Source organism: Psammomys obesus, unplaced genomic scaffold, assembly GCF_907164565.1.
Source record: "Psammomys obesus unplaced genomic scaffold, mPsaObe1.curated_primary_1811, whole genome shotgun sequence".
NCBI lineage: Eukaryota > Metazoa > Chordata > Mammalia > Rodentia > Muridae > Psammomys > Psammomys obesus.
Genome location: NW_026596117.1, coordinates 14413980 through 14426581, shown reverse-complemented (window position 1 = coordinate 14426581; position 12602 = coordinate 14413980). Strand labels below are relative to the sequence as shown.

General features: G+C 40.5%; 1 protein-coding gene across 1 annotated transcript in view; it reads left to right on the top strand.

Moving 5' to 3' along the window:
* The window catches only part of Gabrb1 (gamma-aminobutyric acid type A receptor subunit beta1), a 450390-nt gene that overhangs the window by 432037 nt on the left and 5751 nt on the right, over window positions 1-12602 (top strand). The window contains exon 8 of the mRNA XM_055629226.1: window positions 419-663. Coding sequence (XP_055485201.1) covers window positions 419-663 — 245 coding nt within the window. The remainder of the gene's footprint in view (window positions 1-418; window positions 664-12602) is intronic.

Below are 12602 nucleotides of genomic sequence, written 5' to 3'. Positions count from 1 at the left end.
GTGTGTGTGTGTGTGTGTGTGTGTGTGTGTGTGTGTGTGTGTGTGTGTTATACATGCATTACACAATGCCTACAGGAAGGTATGCATAACTTCCTGAGTTGGTTCTCACCTTTCACCTTGTTTTTAACAGTGGGATTTTTCTTCTGCCTTTTCATACCTTTTTCCTTATGCTTGTGTGCTTATTTTTAAATTGTCATCAGCCTTCAATTACCTTTGCCTTTTATGTCATGTCTTAGTAATAGAATCTAGAGACAGCCTGTCATTTTGTCTTTAGAAATGTACATGCTTTGGTCCAGCAGTTTATTGTGCTGCTGCTGTTATGGCAGCACAACATTAAGGGACAGTGTTTGTCTTCTTGGCTTTGGAAAACACACTTCACAGAGGAGCCTTCAGCTAAGCTTCGGTTTTCCTTCCGCAGGAATCACCACGGTGCTGACAATGACAACCATCAGCACTCACCTCAGGGAGACTCTGCCAAAGATCCCCTACGTCAAGGCAATCGATATCTATCTCATGGGGTGTTTCGTGTTTGTGTTCCTGGCTCTCCTGGAATATGCTTTCGTCAATTACATTTTCTTTGGAAAAGGCCCTCAGAAGAAGGGAGCGAGCAAACAAGACCAGAGTGCCAATGAAAAGAATAAACTGGAGATGAACAAGGTCCAGGTAATGTACTATATTAAAATTATCTCTATCACCCTTATCAATGGTGGGGTGTCCAGGAAAGGCTTTTAGCTGAAAAAAAAATATTTATGAAGTATTATATGTTGTTCCTCAGGCCCAAACATCTCCTCGGTTTATAGATTTGACTCAAAAAACAAGACTGAAAACTACTGAAATTAATATATGTGTTTATTGTGGGTGATTGTAACAAAATAGCTGACGCAGGCAGATCTTATAAAGAAAAGGAGTTGTTTAACACACAGTTTTGGAGGCTGAAGTCTAAGCAGCATAATACTGACTCTACCGCTATGGTTGGTGGAAAGTTACATGTGGGACAAAGTGGTTATGTCACAAAACAGAAATCTGGGGCTCCCTAAGTCCCTTTCAAAGACAGCCACCTCTCACTTAGCTGTAACTCTTAAAGATCTGTACCCCAACATTGTCACACTGAGAATGAAGTTTCCAACACATGAAAAACTGGGAGATTCACTTAACCCCATAGGTCAGCCATCTTTGACTGAGCTCGGCCTCGAGTCCATGACAATTTATTCTAAGCTATCTATAAAATTACATGTGAAAAAAAATAATGTGAGCTCTACTTGGTAAACAAAGGTGAGAATCAAAGTGCAGTAGACTTAGATTCTGTGCCCTCAGTGGACCTGAGGTCATACATAAAGCAGTTAAGCCACAAGCTCAGATTCAACCATGAGAGCAGCTGACTGGAGACTTTACAAGCACTTCTTCACAGGGAAAAAACATGAACAAATGCCATGTCGAAATTTAAAAAGGAAGTGATGCACAGTGTTTTAAATTAAGTCAGAATAGTTTGCATCAAACTCTCTTGTAGACAGAAGTTATGAAAACTCGCAGTTTTTCAATTCTGCTTAAAGACTTGAGTGACTGGACTTAAGTAAAAGGTAGGAAAGAACTGGCCTTCAAAAGAAGAGCAGGCCGTACTATGAGAACCACAGGCTGTGAGGCCTGTGAGAGCTGTGAGGCATCCAGCTCTCCCCAGCAGCACTTCAGCTGGATGAGTCAAAGCATGGACGTTGATTCCAGGGTGCCTGAGATTTCAGACAGACGTAATCCATAGCAGAGAGTCAAACTCTGAAGATAAACTTCCTTTGAATGTGCAGGTAAGAGCCAAAGAAGCCACGATGGTCATTGATGTTTGCTACTGCCTGTCAGCTTGACAGGATGTGGAGTCATCTAGGAAAAAAAGTCTCCAGTGCACTTGAGAGGGATTGTTTAGTTCGGCTCAGCCTTTGGACGAGCCTGTGAGGGATCATGTCAGTTAGTTCGATTGAGGTTAGGTTAGAGGAAGACTTGTCCTAAAGAATGCAGCACCTTTCTCGGGTCCTGGATTGCACAATGAAAGAAGCAGCTAGTTGGGAGAGAGAATCCATTGCTCTCTAGCCCCTCACTGTGGATGCGATGTAACCAGGTATTGCAAGTCTCTAGCTCAGAGACTTATTGACCTTGATAAACAATACCCTGAGTCAAAGTAGACCATTTCTCCTGTAAGCTGCTTTGATGGGATATTTCTTTACAGTGACAGAAAATGTTGAGAAGGCAATCTCAAAGAGAAACATGGCTGGAGAATAAAAGTTAAAAATAAAAAAAATAAAAAAATAAAAAAAAAAAAAACAGAAAGCACAATGTGGAATCCAGCATCTGGACTTAGAGATTGTTTCTAGCCCATTCATGCAGTAAACATATTGGGCTTTCTGCCCAAGTCTCCAAAATGATCATAATTTAAGAATAAAGTTTAAGTCATAAGAATAAGGAAAAAAATTAAAGTAGGCCCAGTGCAACAATACATAAAACTAAGTTTCCACCTATTCTAGGTAATATATTAGTGATCAAAGTGCCTAAGAAAACAAAACACAGAAATCTTCAGGGATGATAAAAACAACCCAGAATCTCTAGAAAAAATCATTACAAATACCTGAACTGAAACAGGAAAATCATGTCACAATCAAGAGCAATGTGACTTTAAGAATCTCAAATGTTGATAAGAACAATAACCACTACAGAGTAACTATAATTAATAGATCTTAAAGTCTGCAGTAAATGGAAGTACAGGCGTTGAACTAAAAGCAACCAAAACATTCTGAAATAGATGAATGATTAGACAAGCTGTAGCACATTCATGTTTAGAATACTATTTCAGTGAGGGTGTCTATGACCGTGATAAAACACCATGACCAGAAGCAACTTGGGGAGAAAAGGGCTCATTTCAGCTTACATGTCCCAGTTGAAAGCGTGAAATAGAATGAGTGTAAGTCTCAGGCTTGAACATGCCATTCGATGAACTAATATTGCATTCTGGAAAGTAGAAAGGATTAGTTCCAGCTCCATCGCTCAGCTTCTTGCCTCGGACACTGCCCTTTGGAGGTTCCTGAACTGGAACCATGACTCTGCTTGTTGCTCACTTCCTCTATCCACTGCTCCCACAGAATCCGATACTTCCACTGTGGGATTGCCAAAATAGCATGTGTTCATGTAGTTATGCTTTAGCATTTTTCTCTTTGACTGTAATTCACAATGACAGGGAACAGGGCCTTTGTCTAGTGTATTTACTATTCTTTCCTCAACGGCTACAGTGATGTAGAAACCTAGTAAATATGTCTTACATGGATGGACGGATGGATGGATGGATGGATGGATGGATGGATGGATCTGACGAGATAGACCGTCTCCGTTATGAGTTTTTAGAGCTCATTCAAACTGTTGAGTAAGAAAAAGTTATCGAGTGACAAACCATAATGCTTATAAATTCTTAAATCTTCATATAATATTAGAAAAGGAGACAGTAGCCCACTCTTGCTTCTGCCCAAGGCTGTCTTACTGTTCCTATTTTTTTCATTGTGTGTGTATGTTGTTGTTGTTGTTAGGGATTAAACTCAGGGCCTCTATCTTATTAGGTAGCAAACTGATCAATAATGTTTAATAAACATGTCATGCGAACCTCTGGTATTCTTTCTAAATCATCATGCCATCTACTGTTCAAAATAATCTTCAAGGGTGATTAGGACTGACTTGTCTGACCTCTTCAAATGTAGGTAGAATAAGAATCTCACAGTATTCTAGTTAAGCTTATTATTGCTGTGATGAAACATCATGACCTAAAGCAAGTTGGGAAGGAAGGGGTTACTTTGGCTTAAGCAGCACTGTTCACCATCATAGGAAGTCAGGACAGAAACTCAAAAAGGACAGGCACCTAGAGGCAGGAGCTGACACAGAGACTATGACAAGGAAGTGCTGCTTACTAGCTAGATCCCCCTGACTGCTTGCTCAGCCTTTGCCTTTTCTTCTCCTCCTCCTCCTCTTCCTCCTCCTCTTTCTTCTTCTTTCTTTTTTTTTAATTTTAAATTTTTAAATATATCCCAATTGAAGACCCCTCCCTCCCTCTTCCCCCATCCCATTCCCCTAGTCCACTGAAAGGGGGAGTTCTCCTCCTTAACCATCTGCTTATCAAGTCTCTTGAGGACTGACTACCTGGGTCCCCTTCCTCTGTGGCCTGGTAAGGTCATATCATCAGGAGGAAATGATCAAAGAGCAGGCAACCGAGCTCATGACAGAGGCAGTCCCTTCTCCCCTTACTCTCAAATCAACATGGAGACTGAACTGCCAATCAGCTACATCTGAGCAGGGGTTCTAGATCCTCTCCATGCATGGTCCTCAGTTGGTGCATCAGTCTCTGCAGGACCCCTGGGCTCAGATCTTTTGGCTCTGTTGGTCTCAGCCTGCTCTCTTATAGAATCTGGAGACCACCTGCTCAAGGATGGAACCACCCTCAATGGGCTGATCATTAATAAGAAAATACCCTACAGGCTTGACCACAGCCTAATTTTCATGGAAGCATTTTTTTAACTGAAGTTTCCTCCTCTTAGATGACTTTAGCTTGTGTCAGGTTGACATAAGGCTATCCAGCACACAAACTGTCACCATCTCCTACAGCTTTAAAGGTTTGCAAATGTCTGGGTTTTGGAAATCCTGACCTCCTCATCATCTGAGCTCAGAGAGGCAATGTGACCATAATAAACTTCATCTACTTGGCATATCATCTCCAGAAAGTTAGATAATGTCAGCTTTGCTATTTCAAATACTGCTACCCTGTGGTTAAACTCAAATTTATAATAATTATTCTATTTCCCCTTAATATGGTGGTTGAGTGATCTTCCTCTTTCCTATGAGATGCCTGTAAAAAGTTAAACGTAACTTATATGTGTCTAGTCTCCTAGATTTATTTTATTTGAGAGAAGTCTAGGATCTGCCTCGGTTTTCTGGAGTGTGGAGTGACATTGTTCATTATTACACATTACTTTTGATGGCCTCAGCTGGGCAGTTAGGTCAAGGGATATCCGAACTGATGCCTCGGAAGTGCAGGCCCTGTATTGATTTATACTTCCACCAGCTGCACCGAAGCATTTTTTTTATATGAGTGCAGATGCTGAATCCAGACATTATGAGAGTTTCAATCTCCAAGGTGATAAAGACTGCAGATTCATGAGCCCCTCGGGCACCATCTGAAGCTAGGGATGGTATTTAGAGTTTTGAAAGACAGATTTCACAGCACAACAAGACTTTAAGCAGGCCGCCTCTGGGATACTTGTATACTAACCTGAAACTTTTTTAGTTGTATACACTGGCCGCAGTGTCTGCTGGGCGCAAATAAATGAAATGGATAAAATGGATGCAGGGACCGTCTGTGACCAGGCACTGCTGAAAGTCACTGTAAATCATGAGGAACACTAGGAGAATCTGTGAAAGATTCATAACAAATGTGCAGTTGCAACTCCAAAGGTTAAGATGGAGAACTTTGGTCTCTGTGATTAGACAGCAGTTCTGTGATGCAGCCTCTCCTTCCACATTTCTGTTCTTTGTGCTAAGTCACCCGAATACCGCCATGTAAAGTAGGCTGTGTGCTGTGCTGGACTCCAGGTTGAACGATGCATGTGAAGATAAGTATTTCAAAGGTAAGTAGCTTCATGCTTAGATCAGGAACATGCCTGCTGGCCTTGGAACCTGGACCTCTGCCCTCCTCAGCAACTCTCTTCATGATGATTGGAGCACAGAATTTATCTTCAATGAAATTGACTGTTTTGATTTAGAAGGTTGAACTCTACAATTTCCACAGACAAGCCTGTTCATTTGCTCATGAACTTCGAACTTCATGCTATTGTCTAAATTTAGCTTAGTTCACTGTTTTGCTACATGAGCCTATTTAAATTTATCCCATCTTCAGAATTCTCCAGAGTCTAGGTATTCCCAAAAGCTCTTTGTCCTTTTGCCTCCTCTTTCCCTTTTCTGCTCCTCCTCTTTTCTTATCCCCTCTCTTTTCTGGGCTTTATTTTCATACCACGTAAATAGCTAGGAATCTTGATGATTGAGACAGAAATCTAACTTAGTACTGTCTCCTGGTTCTAGTTTCTTGTGAGGCTCTACTCAAATGAACAAACATTGTAAGCAGAGAACCTCCCTCTTTGTCTCTTAATTCTAGGTCCTTTTATACTGTGATTCTTTTCATTAGGTCTTTCTCTCATAGTAACCCCAAAAGCGCTAGATCTGTTGTGCCCAGATCTATAATCCCAGCCCAACCCATAAGTTCTTTATAAGGCCAAACCTAGTGATGACAGCCAAAATAAGTCCTGTGTTTGAGTCTATTTTTTTCAACCAAATTAGGTCACATTGTTATGGAGAATTCAGTCTTTTTAATGAATAAAACAGAAAACACCAAGTACCCAGGTCTGAGCAATGCGTCTCTGAGGAGCCTAAAAGATGCTATTAGGTCCCCTCAAACCATATGCACCAAACCAACAGACATCACCACAACTGACTAAAACCCTTAGGATGTGTGGGCTGGGGGGATGTTAACAAAGAATGAAATAAAGGTGAATCAGATTTTTAACAATTTTCACAGTTGGCTCACACACAGAATCCTGTCTTGACCACTGAAACTACAACAGAGCTCAGTGACTTTATCTTGTAGAGTTTAACTGAGTCTATCTTGTAGGTCACCTAAGGCTCTATTTTGGAAGGACCAGAAAGATGATATTGATGATATTGGCACTTACCTATCTGAGCTTATGTTCTTTTGAAGGCATTAAAAGAGGGGATGGAGAGATGCTCAGCAGTTAACTGTACTTAATGCTATTATAGAGGATCCTGGGTTGTTCTCCATCACCCCCATGGTTACCCACAATCATCTGTAACTCCAGTTCCAGGGGATCTGATGCTCTTTCTGCTCTTTTTTGAACACCGGGCCCATAAACCACAGATAGACACATAGACAGAACACTCACAGACGCAAATTTTAAAAAATTCTGTTTTTTTTTTTTTAAGAAAATAAAATGTGTATAGAGCTATGTAAACTACCTGATAGAATGCCAGCTAGCGAGGGCCACTCCAGAAAAAGTGATGAGAACCTAGCTTGGGAACAATCTGAGGAACACTCCAGGAGGATGTAAAGGCATAAAATGCCCTGAGGATCTAGAAAAAGGACTGGTAAAATTCAGAGCCTGGCACAGTGGTCCCCAGATGCCTTCCTAGCCCTGGGAGGGTAGCAGGGGGGAGTCAGAAGAATCTCAATTTTGTGGCCAATGGAGTTACATAGAAAGACTCTGCCTCTCTTTCTCATACACACACACACACACACACACACACACACACACACACACTGTGTCTTGAGCAGAATGCTAAAAGGAAATAGAGTGAGAGAGTGAGAATGGGGACTGCATACATGGTACTGGGAAATACCTAAGAAAAACTTGAACAGAGAAGAGATCGTCTGTTTTGCGTTCTATAGAATCACCATGGCTGCTGTGAACAGGAAAAAAAAAAACCAAACAAAACTGGAAGACCACATTCCTAGAAAAAGGAAGATGAATTATAAAGCTACAGGCCTTTGTAGAGGGAGATGGTCAGAATCAGTCATGTTTAAGTGGAGCCGTTTTCACTTGTTAATACACAAGAGGGGAGAAATATGGAAAGGAAGTCAACATGATATTTTTTGCCTGAGCAATGCTCTAGAAAATTTCTGGTAACCTCATATTATCTTTATCATTTTTTCTATTTTCTGGAAATGAATATATTAAAAAGTGTATTCTAGATGTGTATATTTATTTACATGTATGAAGGTTTGTGCTTAGCTATCTGCCCTTTCTCGAAGTGATAGTAAAGTGTTCGTGTCTGCTGGTAGTTATCAGGACATACAAGGAAATGTAAAAACCAGCTGTGAGCAAAGTTGCCAGCAGGCCCTAACTCAAATCCCCCCGAAAAGGAATTCCAGGCCAAGGGATCAGAGTTAGGAGCCATGCTGGGTGCAGGTGATAGGGTTAGAGCCTGGAAATGTGGTCCACTCTAGGAGAGGGAGAAGTGTACACAGGCCATGGCCTTCCAGGGTGTCTGTGCCAATGTATGGAGGCCACTATTCCCATGGGACAGCTTCGTGAAATAGTGTGGGCTTCTCAAGGACAGAGTCAGCTCATTCTGCAGCCAGTATCATCCCCTTTCTTACTTCCTACTTGGTAGTCCAGAATCATTTAGCATATGTGAATCTCTTTTAATTGGCCAGCAAAAAAGAAATAACACGCTGTTTGCAACATGAATTGAGCTTAAAGGTATGCCTCAATGAGGCTTTTAAACTGCCACTGCCAACAAGATTGTGTTTCATTTCAATTACACTGAAATGGGTTCTGCTATGTTTATATATTCAAAATATCCAGAGTGGTTAAATTCAGCAAGTGGTAACTTTTTTTTTTCTACAAGGGAGGTGATGAAGGCAGAGAGAAAGAGTAACGCAGAGGATGAGCAAAGATACAAGCAAGTTGGTGCATTTGCTTAGTGTTTCTGATGAGGGAAATACAGCTGTCATCATGCTGTTTCCTGGACCCCTGTCCTTCTAGGCCCAGCCTCAGGATTTTAATGCATACCTGTTTTTATAAGTCAAGAGTCTCCAGAAAATAAAACCAACACAAGAGAACCAACAGCACATAGCAAAGTTTATTTTAATGAATTATCTTACACAGTGGGGGAGCTGTTAGTTCTGAATTCTGGAGAGCAGGTTTCAGGCTGGAAAGTACTCTGAACTTGATCCCAAATCTGTAGAACATTCTGGAATCATGGACTCAGTTCTGAAGCACACTTTGTTCTTCTCCAGGGATCCTGTGTTTGCTCTAAAGCCTGTAACATGATACTTTAAGTCCACTCGCATCATCAAATACTATCACCTGTAATTACAATAATAATTATTATGTCTGTTATATCTACAAAATAATTTTACTATGATGTAAAAACTAGTGCCAACATGGCATGTAAAATTAATGGCTGTACCATTTTAGCCACTAATGCTGACATTTAATTGTTCATTGATTTAGTCTCTCTATCGTTTCAAGCACCTTTCTCATTTTGAACAAGACAAAGTCTGATCTAGTGAGGAAAATTCTAATGAACTACTCAGAGGAAGAAACAGGAAGACTGGGTGTTCTGCTCTTACCTTTTTGAGATTAAGATGGCTTTAAATATTGATATGGAAGCATGTGATAGGCTGTTCTGTAGTAAAGAACATAAGAAAATGTAATTTGCTTTGAATTTTCAATTTTATGAAGTATGAACATGACTATAAGGAAAACAATGTAAAGTTCACTCGGTTGACATAATGATTACACTTTCTAAATCTAAGTACAATGAGGTAGTAGATAGATGATAGATAGGTGATAATGATAATAGATGATAGAGACAGATTGATAAATGATAGAGAGATAAATAGATAGATGATAGGTAGGTGATGATAATAAATAATAGAGATAAACAGATGATAGGTAGATAGATAATAGCTAGGAAGATAGATGATAGCTATAGATAGATAGATTATAGATAGATAGATAGATAGATAGATAGATAGATAGATAGATAGATAGATAGATAGTTGCGTGATAGAATTAGTTTTTTTTCTTTATACTGATTTTTAAACAAATTGTTGCTGGGAGAGGAAAGTATTGATTGTTGTCCTCCTTGAGAACATAAGAATGGAAGCCCCACTACTTTATGAAGCTCATCTGCTTTGTTCACCACCATCTTCCCAGAGTTAATTTACAAACAAGGTGTTTACAAGCCCTGTGCTGCAGGAAGGATGGAAAGAGATCAGAAACCACAAGCCAGATATCCATTTCTCCTGAGGCTTTCCTCCACATGTGAGTCCTTCCACTTGTTTGGGGCCAGATGCTACCAAGGCCAACGAAAGTGATCATCTGGGAGGAAGATCACAGAGAGGCTCAGAGTCACAGGGGCAAACATGAAAAGGTCAGCTGGAAAGAACACTGAGTGCCTGCATTTAATAGAGGTCACAGCATTTGTCCAGCGAAAGATCTACAGTCAGTTAAGGAGAGCTCTTCAGTGTTTACATGGGAGAGCACAATATTAAGGGTTTTATTCATTAAGATCTGTCCATTTCTAAAATGAGGGACGTAAAGTCCTACAGCCACATTTGGCACAGTGCCTGAAGCTCAGCAGGCACTTTATAAACATTTGCTGGATAATGGAAGAGGTGAATGAATAAGCACTTTAACTGTTTATCCATGTTCCTCTTAAAATTACCTCCTGCAGCACAGAAAAAATGCCCGTCCAGTAAAGAGTGAAGCAGCAGCCAGCCATCAGGGCCTCATGTCTACAGCCATATTTCCTTTATTCACCATGTAAGCTATGCTTTTAGGTAATCTTTCTAAAGCTGAAGAAAGATGGATTACTTATATGTCCCCCTGAAGCCCCAGCAATAATACTCGTATTCTATAGATTTAGACTCAATGATGCTCTATACGTAAAACAAGAATCAGTGGTGAGTTTTGTTGTTATTGTTTTGTTTGTTTGTTTGTTTGTTTGTTTGTTTTGAGAACTACAGTGCAGCCATTCCCTCCATTGCTGGGCTCATCTTGAAGTCACTGGAATCCATGAGCAACCGCAACCCTCGCCCACAAGTGCATCTGGGTGCACTATGCAGATCCCTAACATTGCATTTCCACACTGCACTCCCATGTGAAAAAATCACAGGGAGGAAAACACCCAGATGAGGCAGAGCCGTGTCGGCCAGCTTCTTTGCAAATGTGCCCAGTTGATGGTCAGTGCAGATCAGTGAGAAGAGAAGAGAAGCTGGGTATAGACCCCGATTCAGTTGTGCCTGGAAATTAATGCAGGAATATCCTTCCTCTAGGGGGACTTGAAGAGTAGGGAACGTTTATCTCACTGAGCAGCTATGTCACCAACAGCAATGCTTTAGAACATCTGACAGTCTTCACCCCCGTAAGGGCCCATCATGTTTACATTCTCTTGTGCTCTAATTCTGAGTTATGCTCCACTTGGATGCTGATCCCTCATTAACTAGGCAGCATTTGTCCAGTACAGATGACACAAGGTACAACACACCTTCTCAGTGTGTCTAAAGATGTGAAGAAACAATAGCCATTTTTTATGTGGACCTTATTTTGAGAGAAACTACGTGAGTGCTACATAGGCCATCTAGCACATGCATAGGCATGTGCACACACAGACAAATGCACATATGCGCACACACGCACGTGCACAGGCCTGCGTATGTGCATACTTGCACTCAAGCACACACACACACACACACACACACACACAGTCTGTAACATCAGCTTTTATAACCTTATTCTAGTAATGAAAGCTGGAAGTGTTAAAGGATTCTTATGTGCATAATCTCAAATGTTTCTCAAAAGGAACACAGTACGGTTGATTTGATAATTAGACAATGAGATCAACATTCATAGAAGGCTTGAGAACTGGACTCATTCTTTTATGCGTGAAAACACCACCTGAAACTATGGTTTCTAGTTCAAAACCTCTGAAACCACTTTAAGAGATTTACACAAAGTAATAAACCTCAAGACATCCTTAGACATCTTTCTATACGCACCTGGTTAAGAAGACATAAAACATGCCCTGACTTCTGTTTAACAAGAAGCTGCATGCCTCCCTGGCTTATTCTGGTATCTTGTTTATCTAGCTGCTCATCATAATTTAGCTTCACAAGGTATATAGGTATATAACATAGATGAGGGATTTAATTTCACAAGTTTTTATTTTTACATAACATCTCTAACATGTTATATTGCAATGTTATACTCCATAACAAAAGACTGCCAAAGACTGGAAACACATCCTTTAGAGCACCTAGGGAAAAACATCCATTTATACATGAGAATACTAAGATTTTGACTGAGCCAAGGTCATTGCTCATCAGTCAATTAAAAAAAATCAAGATGAAAACACAGCTTCCGACCCCCAGTCCCTTTCTCTTCCATCTCTACATCCTTCAAGACTCTCTTCCAGATGCTTGCTTTCATGAAGCTTCCTGTAACTAGCAATAAATTCTTCCTCTGATGAAATCATTAGCATTTGATTAAAAACATGCCATCATGATTCTCAATACAAGCAATGCACCTCAATGACATGTATCTCTTAAAAATCTGTGTTCTGCGTTTTTCTTGAGTGTTTCAAACCTAAGAGTCATATGCTATATTCTTCATCTTCTAAAGTATCCTCATCACTTCAGCTCCACAGCTTCAATGACAAACTTTCCCAGGCATGACTTTTCCAACTCACACTATGTGATGTGAGCACACACACACCATCGTCTAGAGCTGCACCCACTCAAGCAAATAGAAACATTAGCACATTCTCCTGTCAGATGTCAGTCTCCCAGGACTCCAGTTCAGCAGGTGTTCTGCTGTAATCCAACACCTTTGCCTCACTCACTTCCTGAAAAGCTGCCTCTAACCGTCCTTTTTTCCCCCCTCATCAGCTGTTCTGACATCCTGTCTGGACACCTATTAGCTAACGATTTGTTTATTTTTCCTTGAATTACAAAGTTTAAAAAAAAATATTTTAAGTTATGTATATGTGGCCTAGGCCACATATACATA